At 43.6% G+C, this 20,559-nt stretch overlaps 1 protein-coding gene across 8 annotated transcripts in view; it reads left to right on the forward strand.

Moving 5' to 3' along the window:
- The window catches only part of ADAM11 (ADAM metallopeptidase domain 11), a 266,893-nt gene that overhangs the window by 101,065 nt on the left and 145,269 nt on the right, over positions 1 to 20,559 (forward strand). For all 8 annotated transcript variants that reach the window (XM_085879155.1, XM_085879152.1, XM_085879151.1 and 5 more), the window contains 4 exons: positions 5,071 to 5,237; positions 7,768 to 7,852; positions 11,990 to 12,080; positions 12,804 to 12,855. In XM_085879155.1, the coding sequence (XP_085735281.1) occupies positions 5,071 to 5,237; positions 7,768 to 7,852; positions 11,990 to 12,080; positions 12,804 to 12,855 (395 nt within the window). The remainder of the gene's footprint in view (positions 1 to 5,070; positions 5,238 to 7,767; positions 7,853 to 11,989; positions 12,081 to 12,803; positions 12,856 to 20,559) is intronic.

The raw sequence follows: 20,559 nt of genomic DNA on the forward strand, positions 1-20,559 counted from the left end.
ATTAAGATTTCCCTTCACTGGAACTTACAATGACATTCTTGACGATTCTGTTCTTTCAACTTTGTGGCAACAGTTTGGGGAAGGTCCTTTCCTGTTTCAGCATGACAATGCCCCCGTGCACAAAGCGAGGTTCATACAGAAATGGTTTGTTGAGATCAGTGTGGAAGAACTTGACTGGCCTGTACAGAGCCATGACCTCAACCCCATCGGACATCTTTGGGATGAATTGGAATGCTGACTGCGAGCCAGACCTAATCGCCCAACATCAATATCTGATCTCACCAATGCTCTTGTGACTGAATGGAAGCAAATTCCTGCAGCAATGTTCCAACATCTAGTGGAAAGTCTTCCCAGAAGAGTAGAGGCTGTGATAGCAGCAAAGGGGGGGGGGGGGGACCAACTCCATATTAATGCTCATGATTTTGGAATGAGATGTTGGACGAGCAGGTGTCCACATACTTTTGGCCAGGTGGTGTATATGATCGACTGACCATAATAAATAAAGTTTGTAAATTAAAATGTTACAGGTCATGTGGTTGGGCAGCTATATTGGTTTGAAGCTAAAAACCATTAAAAATCCTCTTCTGTTAAACAGCTGAACCAATCGATGCGAAACTTTAGGTATATCATCGAGTACCCTTGGCGATAAAAGTTTGATAACTAAAACTTCATTGGTTAAGTGGTTTCAAAGAAAATGATTTTAAAGATTTTTCTTCAATCCAATATGGCTGCCAATCCATGTGACCTATGATGTCATTGTGATCACACCTTTTTCCACATGGGTTGTGGATGATATATTTCAAGTTTTGCATCAATCGGTAAAATGGTTTGAGAGAAAACCATTTTTAAACGTTTTCCATCGATCCAATATGGCTGCCAAATCGTGTGAACTGTGATGACATACCGATCAAACTTTATTCCTCGCAGTTGTGTAAGTGCCCACGTTGAAATCACTGCTTGCAGTTAGTTATAAGTGGCAGTTCATGGGATGTATTTGCCATGAGAAATATAGTTTGATAAAAAAAATGACTAAATAGGTTGTCATCGCAACGGGCGGTGCGGAACGGCATTACCATTGGAATGGGTGGAGTGGGATAGCATCGCCATTGGAACGGGCAGCATGGGATGGCATTGTCATTAGAGCGTCGTTTGGTACCTGGCATAACTTCTTGCAGTTAAAAGCGGAGTTTCAAGTTGTAACCATCTAAATAACCGAGTGAAATATTTGATCAACTTCATCCCTGCAGATGAGGAGGGTAATCAAGTTTATAATGTGTTGCATTTACAAAAGTACTCGGAAATGAAACCTGGAAAAATGTTTCAAACCGATAAATAAATGTTTTTTTGTTTGTTGTTCATTTAATGAGAATAAAGGAATTTTAAAATTAACAATTTGCCCAGGGTACCTGAACACACAATAGTTTACTCTCTTTGAAAGGCATTTTGCGATCATGACAGTCATCAGACATCTGCTAACAGTTGGGACGGCTGGCTTAATATCTTCTCTGAATCTTCTGTGACATACTCGTGATGCATCAACTTTTTTTTTTCCTCTCGCACCCAAGCACTTCTTGAACAAAATATTCCATATGCCTCCCTTCTGGCCTGCTTCACCACCTTGTACTGTGTACTGCCACCTCCCCCCCCCCAACAAAAGCAATGCCCTCCTCATGCTTTCGATCCCATTTAAGGCCCGGTCACACCTTGACGTTTTAGCCAACGCATGCCGATTTTTGAATTTTTTTTCTAAAACGCTGGCACACGTTGAATACGTTATGTGTAAGTTTTGATAACATTGAGAGCACGCTGGCATACGTCGTAGTACGTTGCCATACATCGTTGTACGTTGGCTTTAAACGTTGTACTTTTCGGTTGTCCTCAAATTTTTTCATGCTTGAAATTTTACGACGTATGCTGGCGTATGACTCACAGGTTCCGCTACGCTGGCCACAAGTTGTAGGCACGGTCTGCGATTGTTGACAGACGTCAACACATGCTACTTGTAAGTTAATCATAGGCTGAAAGACGTCGGTATAATGGATCGTCCTTGCGTCAGCGTCCACGGCCACGGCCAGGACACTTATTTGCAGCATTCTTCAAACTTTTCTTCGGCATGACGAGGATGTTCACACTTCGATGTCTTGCTTGGCTATGATTCCAATTGTCCATCGGCAGCGTCTATTTAAAATAGTCGAGTTTGAGCGTTTTAACACGTTCAGAAGAAACGCTTCAAATTTCCAAACCCCAGCGTCAAAAAAACAAAAAAAAAACAAAGGCGAGTGACAGCAATTTAAATCGTTCATTGTAAACAATGAAACTAGCTGAGTGGTATTGTGTCGTGTAGAAGATGCTTAGCAGGCAGGCACGAGCGAGGGAACAGTCGAGCCGAGCTGTGTTGCACAAGCGGGAGCGCGGGCGTACGTTGCCCACCACCGTCCTTTTATTACGTACTCAGCACACTTACAAGCCGGGCGACTCCAGCATTACTACAGCGCCTCAGGCGGCGCGCACACCTTATATCACTTGCAGACCCGACGACCATGACGACCCCTCCTCCCATCATCATGCCCCGCCCTGCATGCCCGCAGGCTACACCACAAGTGGTACCGTTTAAAAGTCGTTAAGTGTAAAAAAAAATCCAATTGTTGAGCGCAAGCGTCTACTTTCAATCGTGGAGATGCAGCCATTTAAATCGTTGAGTGGCAGCCTATGAACCTACCCGTGGACACGCGGACGCAAGGACGATCCATCATAACCCACACCCTCCCCCTCACACCCACCTACTACTGCCAACATGAACAAACTACTACTAATACTAATACTGATACTGATAATGTTACTGCTGACATGGACATCGACTCAAAAAGGAACTCGAAAACACTGTTGGGTTCCCCTTTTATGAGCAGCATTTTTATATACCAATTCCCAAAACCGCTGGGAACACGTCTTTATATGGCAGTTGTAAGCTAGAAACACGTTAATTTTTTTTTTTTTGTCGACCGGAAGACGTCATTGGAATACGTCTACATACGTCGATGTGTGTTGGGACTACGTAAAGAATTGGTTCAAAGCACGTCAAACATAAGTTAGAAATAAGTTTCGCGTAAAAAAGACATTACCGCGACGTGTTTCGACTTATGAGTAGCTTATAAGTAGCCTTTGTGGACGTGTGTAAGCGTCCGCATATCGTGTGTAAAACTTATCCCCATCGCATGCGGAACGTGTGTCATACGCCGAGTACGTCGTAAAATTTTGAACATGTTCAAAATTTCTTGACGTACTCTACTTACTACGACGTATAATAGCGTATTTAGCGTTCTACTCGCGCATACCAAACTTACCCGTACCGTATTCGACGTGCCCCAACGTTTTAGACACACTTTTTGTTACGTCGGCATACGCTGGCAAGATCGCCAAGGTGTGACCGCGATGTTGTCACTTCCATTTCTACGGCAGTTATGATTCGAATCGTTGTTGGTCAGCCTTTTAATAGGCTACGTCACGACATCGTCGGCGATGCATGCAACGCGCTATGCCTGAGTTAGACTATCGTTGGGCATCGGTTGTGTAGGCCGCCAACAGGTTCAGCATTCGTTGGTATAAGTTATCTATAACACAACGAAACGTTCTGTGTAGTTACCAATGCGTTATACATAAGACCAAGTCGCTATGAATACGTCCGAATCTTTAAAAAAAAACATCAAAAGTTCAACGTAAGCCAGCGTTTTACATAAATTTTAACACGTTGCCATCGCTGGCTAAAACGTCAAGGTGTGACCGGGCCTTTACCTGTTACTCGCCAGTGATGTGAATCGCTTCGTAGCAAGTCATCGACCAATAAAAAGTAAAAATCCAGAGTTAGCATCAGAAGTAGTGATATAACGTGCAACAACAATTGATTAGAAGCACCATGGTTAAAGGATTGCAGTGAGTGGAACAACTTGAGGGCAGAATTGTGTTTGAGTTGAAAGTGTTAAGAGGAGATTGGATAATGTCATTTAACAATTTTTCATAAACTGATAGACATGCAGAAAGGTCATAACTGGATGAACGATTAGCTAAATAGGATAAAATATGATATTTTTCATTCTACTCAGCCTGTCATCCTTCGGAGTGGCGACCCATCCAGGACTGTGCCTAGCAGCCCAGGAGACTGCTGAGAAAGCACCAACGCTCTGCACAGAGTATGGTCCCAATGGATTTTTGGATTTTTCATTCTGATCTGCCAATGGAAGCAAACCATATAGAGCCTAATGAGTCCACCAGGAGCACATACACAATAGAAACCCCATGAGGCAAAATGGGTAACTTTGCATCGATGCATATGAGTCTCAGACCTTTTCCAGATTACCTGCGTCAAAACCCTACTCCAGCAGAGATGTCATGAAATTTTTAACCCCCATAGTTAAAGGTCATAGTATTCCAAGCTTAACTCTATTCAGGCTGGGATTTTTCAAAGTACATTTCGGCTGGGGAGGGGGTCATTTTTACACCCCCCCCCACCCCAAGATCTATGAGATGGAACGTTTGATTGACACGAGATTTGGTGTGTAGATAGAACATTTACTTCCCAATATTCCAATAATCATTGAATTATTAATTTATTTTATGCATATTCCAATATCAATTATTAATTAAGCAAGTATGCTAATTTTATGCATATTTTAAACTTTTTTTTTGCATAAATTTGGTATCAAAAAAAATGCTCAAGACTTCAAAGGAAAAAGTCAAGAATCAGTATTTGGCAATTTGAGGGCAAATCATTTTACCCACCCCAGCCTGAAAAAAGGTTAAATTCCTGCATAAAGGTTCCACAATGTAGTGCCTCTTGGTTGGTACTGTGACTGACAAGGGTTCGTCGAATCCTGTGCTTTCCGAAATATGAGCGCGAATACTAGAATGCTTGCAATTGAGCATGATACTGCTGAACTATCGTTGGGTCGAGTGCTTTTGTCAAAGTAAACTACTCATGACACTGAGATGCTCTTTTATTGAGAACTTTTCATTATTCATGTAAAGCTACCTCCATGATTAAAGAGGGGAGATCTGACATTCTTCATATCTTTACAGATCTTCAAGAAGCATCTTAAAACCCGTGTGGTATTGGTGGCCATGGAAACATGGACGATGGAGGATAAGGTGTCTGTAAAGAAGGACCCTTTGCAGACACTGCACCTTTTTATGAAGTATCATCGGCAGCTGGTCATTGACCACAGTGACACAGTCCACCTCCTGTCGTAAGTTATTGCTGGTGTTGATAAACACTTTCTTTTTAAGGTTTGTATCAAATACAGACCCCGTCACTGTTATGGTACCAGGAACCACCTGTCACACAGGCTATTGCAGTGTGGGTTCTGGCCAATAGGGCTTATGCCACACATTATTCCATCTGTGGTCCACAAACAGGTCTGGAGAGGTGGCTGAGAAGATTGTGATTAATGTAATAAACCACCTCCCAACACCACCCACCCTCCCCCCTCACCCCCCACTGTGTTTCCGAGAGGCTCAATTGGTGTAGTCTGCCAAGCCGTGAAGTGTTTACTCTGCAGGGGGCTGCAGTGATCAGCAGTATCAGCTTATTGCAGTGTGTGCACAGAGGTTGATCCCCCTTTTATTTGTGGAGCGTTGTTTTTATATTACATACATGTATCACAAACAATCCAAAGACATAAGTGTACTTTGCCATGAATTGGTAGACAATTATCATATTGCAATTGGCATAATCTTGTATATGGATGCTTTATACTGACTCTAAATTCACATCCATATAATCCTAGATCAGTTGGCACTCCATCGGTGGTCACAACCATTGATACCTCATTGGTTGGCATCAATAATATCCTGACACCTTTATCCTTGATTATTATCTCCATAAATCCTATATCGTGTCATTTGCCATCCAAAGAAGCAGCAGGACCCCAATGATGATGGTGTGCCATTATCTCAACACTCTAAGATTCCCTTCTTTGGCACCGAGTTGGAAATGACCTGCAAATCAAATTTGTACCAGATGGGTTTGAGGAAATTTGTGAACCACAAAAAATGTCACCTGAGGCTATCTACACTTTCCTGCGTTATTTCAAATTGTTGGAGTATGGCTTAGTACAAATATTCGGTTGGCTCAGCCTCTTTATGAACTATCTTAATCTCGTATATGCCGTTGGTTGTTATCTCCATATGTGGGTTTCGGAAGGTGGAACGGAGTCCTCCCACATCTCGAAATATCCACCTCCGTTTTGGTAAGGGATCACGATTCATGGACCAAGTTGTGAAGTTTTCTTGTTCTCAGAGTTTTATTCTGAGGGTTCTTTTCAGAATTGTCACCGAGCCCCAGACAGCTTCCAACTGTAGTTCATTCATTTGTAGTTTAATATTTTACAGGATGGTATTCAAGATCTCCTTAGGGTTCTTTATTTTTTCCCATTGCTCCAATTTTCTCTGGTTTCAATTTTGGTGCTCTTCAGTTTCCAGAATCTTTTGACTTCATTCTTGAGATCCTGGTATGTGGTCATGTTCTTGATTTCTGTGTCGTTTCGCCCAAAATCGCTGAGTACTGACACCTCAATTAGCAAGTCTTTTCTCCTTATCCATTCACAATTCTTTGTTTTCTGTGTCATGTGCGTGTTTGTGCTCGTGTGTGCAACCTTGATATGAAAGAAAGAAATGTTTTCATTGTAGTCAGTAATTATTTTACAATAATCTGCTTCTGGTTAATTCACATATAATATTTGTGCTTGCATTCAAATTAAAGCTCTATACGTATTAATCACGCAAACTAAAAGATTGTAACAAGTCACACCACTCAAAACGTGATTCGCTGTTTTGAGTGAGCAGTTGATACTCGCACTCAGCAGAGCATACCGATTTAAATCAATATTCGAAAACACACTATGGTAGCTGAGAACCAACCGATGAAAGTAACATTTTTACATCTTAGGCCAGACAATGAGTGAACCTACTGGATTGCTGAAGAATCATGGTGGCAGAAACCTATTGTTACAGCTGTCGAGCCGTCCCAGTTGCCTGGTATGAATCCCGGCGAACCACGTCAAAGCGGTTGCAGTGGCCGATTGATTCTGTCACCCTGGGCCGGATCACATGTCGATCCACCACAATACCATGCCAAGTGGGACAACTGAAACAGTAGATATTCTGCACTGATTCCGTGCTATGTTCCTCATCTCTAATCTATAATATAAAAGGAGATCGGTCTCGGCACGCCTGTATCCGTCCATCCATCTGTCCCTGCATCCGACTGTCCCTGCCTGCATGCATCTGGCAACAATTGTCCTGTGGGAGATATAACTAATTATTCCCAATCTGCAAACAGTATGATATAGTTGAGTAAAGTGAGGATAGATGAGCCGGTTTCAATTTCCATTAAAACAAAAACTCTTCCTCATACATCTTCTTCACTTATAATAATGTTGAGTCTCATTCAATCCCGTTTCTCATATCAATTAGATTCAGAAAACTCTTGCTATATTCAGTACTTTTTTTTCAACATTTCCATTTTATTCATATGCAGTAACATATCACCATATGAAACAGTAGGTCCAATTATACACCACCTTTCCCACGACTTGCAACACAGGTGAGAAAAGGATACGGAAAAATGCAGCTGATATTTCAATAACTTATTGAGTTGAGTCGTGTTAGAAACAACACAAGTTATGGTATAAATGCAGCATTTTCACTGCAATCTTTCAGTGCAATTATTCACACTCAATATTTGATGCATTGTCTATCAATCTCTGATCTTTTCAGGGGTGTGACATTTCAAAGCAGACACAGCGGACTCGCTTACTTTGGGGGAATTTGCTCCCGGAACCATGGCGGAGGTGTTGTTGAGGTACTGTTTTCTGCTTATCCTGTTTTCTTAATAAACCTATGGCTGGCAACAAAAACAAGTAATTTCATACTGGAGCAACATAGAATAACCAGGTTCAAGTGCAACACTGCAATATCTATTGCTGTTTATTCTCTTCGTGCCATTTGGTGCATAAGGCTGCCGAGGCAGTTTCATTAGCTCGGGGTTATAATTCTGGACAGGTCGCCACTCCGACACAGGATACTCCACTGCAAGCTGGTAGTCATTTTGCTGATCTTGGAAGGATGATGGGCTGAGTGCACCCATCTGTTGTTCTTTTGGCATAGCTGGGGTTTGAACTCAGGACCTTAAGATCCTAAGCCTAAACCTTTAAGCTACCACCAAAATATGAATATCTGTTGCCAATATTTTGGCTGCAAGAGAAGGACTTGGTCTTCCATTTGATTTTGTGTTTACCTTATCCTGATGCTGTGTGGACTGTGCTTCCCCACTGACAGACCTCTGGTTGCTTGTACCTGTTGCTGCGTTTGAGTCTGAGGAGTAACTGCTGAAATACACAGTGCCTCTAGAAAGTCTACATCCACACCCTCTTTTCCAAATTTTCACTTTTTGTTGCCTTATAGCCTGTAATTAAATTGCATTAAATCAAACTTTTCGACATTTATTTACACATCGTAACCCGCAACTTCCAAGTGAAAATTCTACAAATTTCAGAAAAATTATTAAAAATACAAAACTGGAATATCTTGGTTGGATAAGTAAACCCCCCCCCCCTTTCCCACCTTATAATAGCAATTTTAAATTAGCTCCAATCACCTTCAAAATCACACACCAAGTGAATTGGCCTCCACCTGTGTTAAATTATCATGATTCTGATTATTTCAAAATAAAATCAGCTGTTCCTCTAAGGTTCCTCTGCTGGGTAGTGCATTTCACAGCAAAGACTCAACCATGAGAACCAATGAGCTTTCAAAAGATCTCTGGGATAAAGTTGTGGAAAGGCACAGATCAGGGGATGGGTATACAAATATTTCAAAGGCCTTGGATATCTGTTGGAACACAGTCAAGACAATTATTGAGAAGTGGAAGGCGTATGGTACCACCAAGACCCTGCCGAGATCAGGCAATAACTCCAAACTGGATGTTCAAGCAAGGAGACTGATCAGAGAAGCCACCAAGAGGCCAATGGCAACTTTGAAAGAGCTACATGCCTTTATGGCAAATGACTGGTCACTGTGTGCATGTGACAACAATATCCCAAGCACTCCACAAGTCTGACCTGTACGGTATGGTGGCAAGAAGGAAGCCATTACTCAAAAAAACCCACCTTGAGTCCCATTTGAGGGATGAAAAAAACCACTCCAGGGATTCCAAAGCCATGTGGTAAAAGTTTTGTGGTCTGATGAAACCAAGATGGAACTTTTTGGCCTATATGCAAAACATTACGTTTGGCGCAAACCCAACTCGGGACATCACCCAAAGAACACCATCCCGACTGTGAATAATGGTGGTAGCAGAATTATGTTATGGGGATGCTTCTCATCAGCAAGGATTGGGACACTTGCCAGGCGAGAAGGGATAATGGATGCAGCAAAATAAAGAAAAATCCAAGAGGAAAACCTGCTGCCCTTGGCAAGAAAGTGAAATTGGGTGGAAGCTTCCCTTTCAGCATGACAACAACCCAAAGCACACAGCCAAAACTATACTGGAGTGGCTAAGGAACAAAAATATAAATGTCCTTGAGTTGGCCCAGTCAGAGCCCCGACCTAAATGCAATCGAAAATATGTGGCGTGGCATGGCATGGCAATCGAAAATACGCTCCCCACGCAACTTGACTGAGCTTGAATAGTTTTGTACAGAAGAATGGGTAAATATTTCCCAATCAAGGTATGCAAAGTTGGTAGAGACCTGTCCCAACAGACTCACAGCTGTAATTGCTATCAAAGGTGCTTCCACGAAGTACTAACTCAGTGGGTGGATACTTATCCAACCATGATATTCTACTTTTGTATTTTTAATTAATTTTCTGGAATTTGTAGAATTTGTTTTTAACTTGGAAGTTGTGGGTTACGATGTGTAAATACAGGTGGAAAAAGTCTCATTTAATGCAATTTAATTCCAGGCTATAAGTCAACAAAAGGTGAAAATTTTGAAAGAGGGTGTAAACTTTTTATATGTACTGTATCGATGTGTGTTCTTCCTGACATCTTTGTTCCTTTCACATTTATTTCTGCTTTTTCACATTTCTCTTTATTCATTCCAATTCTTGCTTTTTCTTTTCTATCTTTTGTCTTTTTTACTCTAAATTAGTCCCTCCCGGTTTCACTGGAGGAAACTCGGTTTGCTCCCCGTCTGTCTGTCTGTCTGTCTGTCTGTCTGTCCGTCCATCTGTGGTTTTTCAGACTTTTTTTCCCCATACCCTGTAACATTTTCAACTGAAACTTGGTATATGGCTTCATTATGATATACTGCAGAACAAGTTTGAGTTTCAGGGCATTTCGTCAATTTTTCAGTTATGCCGTTTTGGACTTGGAAAATATCACATCGGTAGGGGACATGTATCGCAAAGCCATGATCGCTCTTGTTTATCTTTCTTTATCTATCTGTCGAACAGAAGCAAATTCTTGCATAATTTTTTTCTGTAAGGCACACTTGGCTGTGCCTGGATGGGTTTGGGAGTAGAGGAGTAGCAGCTGACCCCTGAATCCTATCCAGGTTCCTCCTGATGATTTCATCTTTGCTCTTTACTTATTCGGTTTCCTTTTGATGACTCCAGTGCAGTATTTGGTCTTCGGTTGGATTGAATGCTTCATTTAATCATGATAACATTTGCATGGATTATCCACCATGTCCATTGATTACAATGTTAGCAAACCAAGGGATATTTGAAATATGAAGTGCTTCGGTTACAGGGCACTTATTTATTGCCCCTAACTTTGCTGTTGCATGTGTAGAGCAAATCAGGCACTTGTAGTGTTTGAAATGTTGAGAACATCGTCATGGGATTATTGTACAGTTTTTTATTTATTTTATTTATTTTTTAATACATGATCGAGACTCTTGAAAGAGTTACAGAAAAAGTGGGGAAAAAATGGAAAGAGGGAAACACCAACAGTGAGCCTGGATATTCGGCAGAGTGGAAGTAACAGTGAGACCAAGGGGAGGGGAAGGACATGTGTAGGTGAAAGCTACACACAAGCTGAATGAAACACAGCAAGAAGAGGAAGGGGAGAGCAGGGATTAAATAGAAAAGGAACAAACCAAGCAATAAACTTTAGGTGAGGGAAAGGGGGAACAGTCTCAACAAGAGTGAGAATTGCTTTGCAATTCATGCCCCTACCGATGTGATATTTTCCAAGTCCAAAAGGGAATACCTCTGTTAAAAAAATAATTGATGAAACGCCCTGAAACTCGAACTTGTTCTGTAACATATCATAATAAAGCCATATATCAAGTTTCAGTTGAATATGTTAAAATAATTGGAAAAATGTCTGAAAGACCACAGGTGGGACGGACAGACAAATGGACAGACAGATGGAGAGCAAACCTATAGTCCCCTCCGGTGAAGCTGGTAGAGGACTAATAACCGAGAAAGGAGAATGCTTGGAAATGGGGTCATTTAGGGAGAGAAGAGATCATCAGTATAGATGGGGGAAGTGGTGAACAGTTGTCTTGAAGCCCTGGATGGAAGAATAGGACCTAACAGACTGGGGAAGATGGTTTCACAGGTGAGAGAAAAGAGGAACAAATGAGGAGGTGAGCAGTGAGCCTGAATATTCGGAGTTTAACAAGAAGAGAGTTATTGGCAGGCCATGTGCGTCTTGCAGAAACCTGGGAGGGACAAAGCCGAGAGGGGTTTGAGGGTGCAAGACTAAAAAGGAGGTGGTAGAATGCAAAGAGAACACCAACCTGTCTGTGATGTGAGAGTAACAAGCCTGGACCCTCTGCTTCATCACGAGAGATCCCAATGATTTTGAAGGCATTGCTTTCCATGGCATCAAGAAGGGCAAGTTTTGAGGCAGGGGTGCCAGCCCAAAGGGGAGAGCAGTACTCCATTTTGTATTTGGTGCAAAAGATATTTTGATATACTACTACACAATTTAAATGGTGCATTTGCTCGTTGAACAGATTGAATGAGTGTGTTCTGCATTCTGCAGTACGGGAATATCGGGACCATGGCGATAACTCTCGCCCAAGGTATCGCACAAAACCTGGGCATGTTGAGGAACAACCACAATATCCTGGATGGTAAGTTTGGGTTATTGTTCTGGTCAAAACATTTTATATTTGAGCCAAGGAGGTTGCAAAGAAAGGAGATTAGTAGTGAAAGTAAGAAGATTAGGTGCTCTAACCTCATGAGCCCCAAAGGCTGAAACAGCTATCATCATGTGCCTTCTTTGTTAGTGTTACCTGTCTATGACTTGCTCTACATAGCATGTGTGAGGTGCTTCCTGATGGTCTGTAAGTGGGAGAAACAGTATTTTTTGTCTTAAAAGGGCCTGTTGTTTCTTTAATCTCTGAGGAAGGGCAGTACATGTCATGTAAGGCAATTGTATGAATAATTTAAATTGGGCTTCTCCTTTCATATGCAGCACATGGTTGTGGGTAGCATTTGCTGGGTTAGAGAAGGGGGTGGCATAGTTTTGCCACTGATGCAGTTCCCCCTGTAGGTTAAAGCAGCAATTTGGAATTTGTTCAGGGTGCAGGCGATAGCTCTTCTACTCTTCGCGAAGAACACAGTGGGATCTTTAATGTCTTTCAAGATTATAATTGTATTTGCATGGGATGTTGGTAAATGTATTTATTGCTCAGAAACTTTTAAGCAATCAAGTTATTGTCTGCATTGCTATGCACTTGAATGATAACTTTATATAATTCTTATTTCGTGAGAGTGTATGTTTTTTAAATAATATTGTTATAAATGTCTGTGTTATTCTATTGCTGATGTTGGACATTTTAACATTCTTCTAGACAAATGCAAATGCCCTGATAGCTGGCATGGCTGTATCATGGAAGATATCGGGTAAGAGCTCACTAAAATTTGGCAATTCTCTTTGTGTATGTTTGTATGTCTGAATGTTATCGCATCAAAAACGACCTGGCCAATATTCCTCAATTTTTGCAAATGTTTTTGGGGTACCCAGAGACAGGCCATGAAATAAATCTCCCTCCCATGAGGGTGAGTATATGACTTGAAATTTTCACCTTTACATGTGTCATAGTCAGGTCAGGTATGGGAGCATGTGCCGGAGCAGCACGTCACTGCGTCCACTTTCCGCCGCTACTCCAGGGGCCTCCATCTGGCCATTCCCCAGGAAAAAGCCTGGCCCATCCCCATCTCCCTGAGATGCTAATCAACCTGCTGCAACCACGAGGAACATGGTTGGCCCATTGGCCTCCTCCACTCACGAGGCTTCCTTGCTGAGAGAATCTGGGAGGTCGGATTGGCGTTAGGAAAATGAGCCACATGACCATGCAGCCACAGCTGATGCTCATGGACTATACAGGTAACCAATCTCATCTGAGTCTCTCTCAGCAACCGCTTGTTGGACACAAAGTCTGACCAACGATGGCCAAGGATTCACCGAAGAGAACTGGTACCGAAGGAGATAAGTCTTCATCTCAGATCCCAAGTCGGAGTCCAAGTTTCACATCCGTACAGCAAGACTGAAAGCACCATGGACTTAAGACTTGGACTTTCATCCTTCTGAAAAGGTACATACGGCGCCACACCCCATGATCCAGTGAATACCTGACTCCCCAGGCCCGACCTAGATGTTTATTGACCTCTGACTCACAACATGCGGAGACCTGAATGTCACTGCCAAGGTAAGTGAGTCTCTCCGTGACATCAACATCCTCACCATAAACGGGTACAGACAAGACAGTGGCATCCATCCAAGATGTCATTGAAAGCCTCGATCCATGAAAGTCAGAGATGGAAACACCACACTTCACAGCACTCTCAGTACCAGAGTATTGTTCAGAAATCAGATTGATCAGTTTTGTTGGCACCCCACGAAGACAGAGAATCCTCCAGAGGGCATCCTCATTCACTGAATTGAATGCTTTGCGGAGATAAACATAGGCTGCGAGCAACCCCTACCGAAACTCTCATCTGCATTTGGTGAGGACCCAAAGAGCAAGGATATGGTCAATCGTCATGGTAAAGCCCTGCGAATGGCAGCTGCACAGGAGGTACTCACACGGAGTGGGTTTTCAGTTTTCTTTGCGTTTTTTTTGTCTGCTTTGCGGATGAATTGTTTATGGTGGACGGAGTGCAAATCCTGCCACCAACCTCCTAGAGAGAGGTAACCAACTGCAGGAGGATGTTGGCAGACACAGTTGAAAAATATTTGATGGTTTAACCAATTTTATATATTTGATGGTTTTTAACCACTGACCCCTTCCAGAGAGAGGGGGTATTGATGCTGCGGGAACGACGACAGACATAACAACATAGAGCAAGTGATTCACTGAAACCATATTTTGCTCCATGAGGGAGCAGGTTTTACCGGAGTGATTAAAAAAGAAGCATCATTTCATTCTGCAAACAGAAGTTTGGTGGCATCCCACATACAGAAATAATAAATATAAGCTTTCTATGTTTGATTACGTGGATTGTGAAAGATTTATATATTTGATGAAGTGGATTGTGTTCGCATTGTGCAAGCACATAAAGAACTCGATTAAATAAAAATTAGTGATTGAAGTGAACTCTTTATTAAGCATTTTATAGCTATAGGAATTTTTTTTAATTTAAACATGTCAAAACCAGTTTACATTCTAGTGTGTTGCTGGGCAAGGCAAAGAGGTAGAGTTTATGATTTGAAGACACATTTAAGAAGTGGAACTGGAACTTATAAATCCAAGTGGAAAACAAACATTGATTTTCATATTGTTGCTGTTCCCACATTGCACGTTGTTAACAGAGCCAATTCTAGTTATCAAAATGTTAAGTTGGTATATCTCCTTTTTGATATGTTGATGAGATTTGGATTGGTAACAAACTAATGATTTACGTAATCGGCTGCAAGAGAGATAGTGATTCTATATCGTACCTGGATTCTTTTGATCAGACGATAAATGTAGTGGAGTGAAGTTTCAGTTATTTTGCACTCTTTTAATAGATGATGAAGAAGGCATGTCTTACTGGGTAGCCAAAACGCTGCTCCAAAGCATAAATTCCATTTCTAACAAAAACAAAACCTAATTTTGATCTCTCCAGAGCCTCTTACCCAGAGCCCCCCTCAAAGGGGGTGTGGCCCTGAATGTTGCATTTCACCACCAAAGCGATTCAAAAATGCTGGGAATAATAAAATTATTTTCTTTTTATTTATTGGAAACTTGGTTTAGACAGTCTCATCTGTATTTCGAGGAGTTTTGAACATAATACTTTGTATGTTCGTTCAACTTGCCAAGACAAAGTGATATTTATTTATATAAAGCTCTTTCCAACCACTCACTCACTGATATTTATGTTAGGTACCTTCGAGGGTGATGTAGAAAGCTGAAATTTCGCGTGCCAACTGATATTTAAGCCAGTTCACTGGGGAAAATAACAGAACCATCGGAAAGCATCCGTAAATGAAAATATAAGAAAATGAAAATAAATAAATGAAAAAAATGCATGTGAGTGACCCGAAACAATGGGGAAGTCGGTTTGTGACTGCTTACAAAGTGTAAGCATGCCCCTATTGTACAATATATAATTGAACATCAAAATTTTAAACTTCTTTTCTTGGTGAAATGGCGTTGAGTCGAGTTGGATTTTTGATTCGCTTGATGCAAATTCAAACCCAGGACTGCAGGCCACACCAGTGATGGTGTATACTGCATATTGGGTGGGTTCTATAGATCCTTCTATCTTCTCGGGCTGCGAAGCCCTTCTACACCTTTCAGGCTATTGTGCCAAGTTTCCAGAGAACTTGTATCATCCACCGGTGTGTGCACATTGCATAAAGATACATTCCTCTTCTGACTCTTGTTTGTAGTATGTGCAATGTGAAGTGGTTAAATATCTTCATTGCTTACAAATCTCGTGCATTGTCTGAGTAACCATTGGAAATTTTGGATATTTTTTTCTTCTTTTTTTTAAAATCCACTTCGCTCAATTGTGTGGAAGAAATTCAGTTCTTCTCTGTCAGAGTCTGAGACCATTTATTAACAGAAAACAACATCAACAGATAACAACAAACATGTACATGGGAAAGGGGATAAACAAGATGAGCAATATCAAACATGATCCCCTTTCTGGTCAAATTGCACAGAGCAACTGTCTTTATCCCTTTCTGGACAGCAAAAGACAAGGAAGGGCAAAACATCTGGCAGGGTGAATGGTGGGGAGGGCCAACAAGCATGAGAAAGGGAACTGCAGACATGGCCACTTTGGGAGGGAAGGGGGATAGACATGTTCAAGTCACAATTGCAGTGTGGGAATATGAGGCTGGCCGTGAGAAGGAAAGGGTGATAAGAGTGAGGCCAAAACACAGAGGCTGGGTGGATGGAGACACAAGCCCATTACTTTGATCATACTTTCTGTTCACCATTGAGTAACAATATTCTCAAAACACTACATTCTGTGGTGTACGAGGTGCAGTGGAACACGAGAAGCAAGAGTGTTAGCAGCAACTCCGCTTTATTGCGCGTCCTCATGTACATTCCTGCCACCCCGAGCGGGCGAGTCATGATATACGAAAACCCAATCACGTGATACAGCACACTCCTCCCCTCGTAAAATGACAAGTCAAATGATGAAAGGACAATCATAACATGACCAATACAACGTCTGGCCACGGCGACATTACAGGTGGGGGTCCCACATCACTCGGCACCGGGGGGGGGGGGGGAGGGTTGACTCTGAACAGCGATCATGCATTTGGTCCACGTGCCGCTTCCACACCTCCCCACGATCAGTCCGCAACCATGCAATTCGCCGGCCCCAGTACCACAGAGACCACAGCCGGCACCCATTTGGAACCGTGGAAATAATCGCGCACCATTACCCGCTGTCCCACATCAAAACCGCGCAGCACCGTCGGACGCGACACCGCCCCACTCACCGACCCTCCAGGTCGTAGCAAATCCAGTCCAGACCGCAATGCCCGTCCATAGAGACGAATGGCAGGAGAATCACCCGTGACAGGATGAATCGCGTTCCTGTAATGGAGCAAAGAGACATCGACCACCGTCTGCACAGGTGCAACACCCCCCCCCCCTGCGCAAAGCCCGTTTCAACATCTTAACAAACGACTCCGCCTGCCCATTCGTCTCAGGATGATACGGTGCGGACCTTAGATGTCGAATACCATTTTGACGCATAAACTCATCAAATACACCTGCGATGAACTGCGGACCGTTATCAGAGACCAGGATCTCCAGTAATCCTTTATTAGCAAAGATCGTCCGCAGTTTCTCTACTGTAATATTTGCTGCTGTATGCTGCAATACTACAACCTCCGGCCATTTAGAGAATGCATCAATTACAATCAAAAACATTTTGCCATTAACCGGCCCCACAAAATTTACATGGACCCTCTGCCAGGCTCTTGCTGGGGTCGGCCATAGTCCCGAGGCTCGACGCAGGTTATCAGCATCTGTTTGACACATGGCGCAACGCTTAACCAACTGCTCAATGTCTTTGTCCAACCCCGGCCACCACAACAGGCTACGAGCAAGACTCTTGGTCTTCACGATGCCAAGGTGACTGACATGCAGTTCTTCCAAACACCGCTGCCTGAACTTCGGCGGAATCACCGTCCTCATTCCCCACATAACGCACCGTTGGACCAACGACAGCTCTGATGCGCGCGACGTGAAAGGCTGAAATGCCGGTGTCGAAGGTAGATCGCTCTAATTCCCCGTAGAAATCGCCTGGACGACACGGGCGAGCACTGGATCATGAACCGATTCCACCGCGACCTGTTTGGCTGTGATCGGCCCACTTTGGACCTGGCCCAGCGCGAACACATCGACCCGGTCGGCCGACTCAGACGCAACTGGACCCTCCGCATACGGCAAGCATGAGAGCCCGTCGCAGTTTGCATGCTTCTCGGTGCTTCGGTGCTTCGGAACTGAATATCATAATCGTAAGCAGCAAGAAACAGACACCACCGCTGTATTCGCGCGGCCGCTACCACCGGTACCCCGCGTTCGGGTCTCAGGATGAATTGAAGCGGTTTGTGATCCATCTACAAAGTGAAATGCCACCCCAGCAGGTATTGATGAAACCTCTGCACACCCCAGACGAGGCTGAGAGCCTCGCGCTCGATCTGGGCATATTCCCGCTCTACTGCGGACAGGGTCCGGGATGCAAAACAAACAGGCCGCTTGGAACCATCGTCCATCCTGTGGGAGAGCACTGCCCCGATGCCATATGCAGAGCTGTCGCATGCCAATAAGAGCGGACGCGCAGGCTCGTAGTGCACGAGGACCGTATCCTATGTGAGCAGCCGCTTGATGCGGTCGAACGACGCCTGGTGTGCAGGCCCCCAGGCCCAGCGCTCGTCCTTCCTGAGCAACCGTGTTAACGGCGCAAGTTGTGAGCTGAGCCCGCGCACGAACCTTTGGTAATACAGTAGTACCTCTACTTACGAATTTAATTCGTTCTGGGAGTAGTTTCGTAACCTGAAACCTTCATAAATAGAGACGCCTTTGAATGTAAATGCGCTAATCCGTTCCAAGCCCCGCAAAATTCGGACATTTTTTTTTAATAAATCATAAAAATGCATCAGAACATGAAACAAATACATGTTAAATTAGATTACCGCACAATAAACATAAAACGAGAGGCACATAATGTAAAAAAAAACAAAGAATAAAGGAAATAATAAAAATATTCATTTACCTTTTAACTGCTATTCTCGTTACTTTTTGGCCTCTTTGTTCACTGGTCCTTAGCAGTGTTTTTTGCCTCGCGTTTCGTGAAGAATTGATCCAATGACGTCTGCTTTTGCCGGCTTTTAACAATCCGTCGGAAATGCGCGAGGCAGACATCGTCATAGTGCGCGATAGCCCGACTTGTGAACACTTTTTTCCGGGTGATTCTTTTCAACAAATTCCGAGACTTCATGGAATTTTCCTAAAATGTCTTTGATTTGGGCTGATGGAATAATGGCAGCCTCCTCCTCCTCCTCCTCCTCGTCCTCTTTGAACTCCTCCTGCACCGCGGTGTGTTGCATCACCTCCAATTCCTGCAGCTCCTTCGTCGAAAGCTCCTCGTTGTGCTCCTGAATCAGCTCGTTGATGTCCTCGTCATCCACCTCAAGACCCATGCCCTTTCCCAGCGAAATAATTTCGCCATGGCAAAGAACAGAGTGAAGTCCAGTCCTCCTTTTAAACTTCTCGAACCACCCACGCGATGCCTTAAACTCCTGGTGTAGTCCTTGCGCCGAATTTCCCTCGCCTGTATCCTCCTTCACGAGGTCAGTGAAGATGGCGGTTGCCTTTGCGCAAATTATGGCCTCTGTCACTGTGTCACCAGCGATCTCTTTCTCCTTTATCCACACGAGTAACAACCTCTCCATCTCATCGTTCACTGCCGACCTCCTCTTGGAAATGACAGAGAGGCCTTTGGAAGGAGCCGTAGCTTTTCGGGTTTCCTTTTGTTTTATTATCGTGCCGATCGTAGATATATTACGGCCATATTCTTTTGCGAGATCAATCAAACGCATCCCCTTTTCATACCTTTCTATTATCTCTTGCTTTGTTTGTATGGCCAGAAAAACTCTCTTCTTCTTCTTTTCTCCTTGTCCACTTTTCTTCATTGCTTTCTTGGGGTCCATTGTGAATAAAAGTTACTGTAATCCACACACGTACTGTACTGTAACACTGTCCGAGCACTTCGTAGCGGGACCATAGACTGTATACAGTATAACTATATTTACAGAGCAGGACGGGGACACGAAGAGCATGCTGGGATACACGCATACGCAAAGGGTTGCCAGGCAGATTTTAGGCGATAGCCAATGGCAGAGCAGCTACAAGTTTGTTTACGTTCGGGAAACTCTGGGAGCAGCGAAAAGCAGCGCGTACTGTACTGTATTTTTGACTTCGTATCCTGAAAAGCCTTCGTAACTAGAGGCAATATTTTCCCGTTCAGGCGCTTCGTAACCTGAAACATTCGTATGTAGAGACATTCGTAAGTAGAGGTACCACTGTACTGGGCCATACCAATGAACGAGCGCAGCTGCGTCTTGTGGTGAGGCGGTGGCATGTGCTGAATCGCCTCCACCTTCCGAGGGCCTTTCAACAGCCCCTCCGGCGTGATGATGTGCCCGAGGTATTCCAAGCGCTGCTTGAAGAACGCGCACTTTTCCCTGTTCCAGCGCAGGCCGCACGCTTCTACCTTTGTCAGCACTTGGGCAATGTTCGCAAGGTGCTCGTCCGCCGTTTTCCCCGCAATGAGCACATCGTCCAGGTAGGTCTGAGCGGGCAGGCCAATGCAAACCTGATCCATGGCTTTCTGCCACAAGGCTGGGGCCGAAGCAATCCCAAAACAGAGTCGGGTATATCGATAGAGCCCTTGACACGTGTTGATTGTCAAAAGCTCACTACTCCCGGGATCCATCGCCAGGTGAAAATATGCATTTCGCAGGTCGAGCTTCGTGAAGTATCGACTCCCCGCCAATCATGCATATATTTCATCGATTGACGGCATTGGATATTGCTCCACGCTGAGCCCCGGGTTAACCGTGGACTTGAATTCCCCGCACAATCGGACGTCTCC

This window comes from Eptatretus burgeri, chromosome 4 (genome assembly GCF_056783735.1).
Source record: "Eptatretus burgeri isolate ZD-2024b chromosome 4, Ebu_testis_v1, whole genome shotgun sequence".
Classification (NCBI taxonomy): domain Eukaryota; kingdom Metazoa; phylum Chordata; class Myxini; order Myxiniformes; family Myxinidae; genus Eptatretus; species Eptatretus burgeri.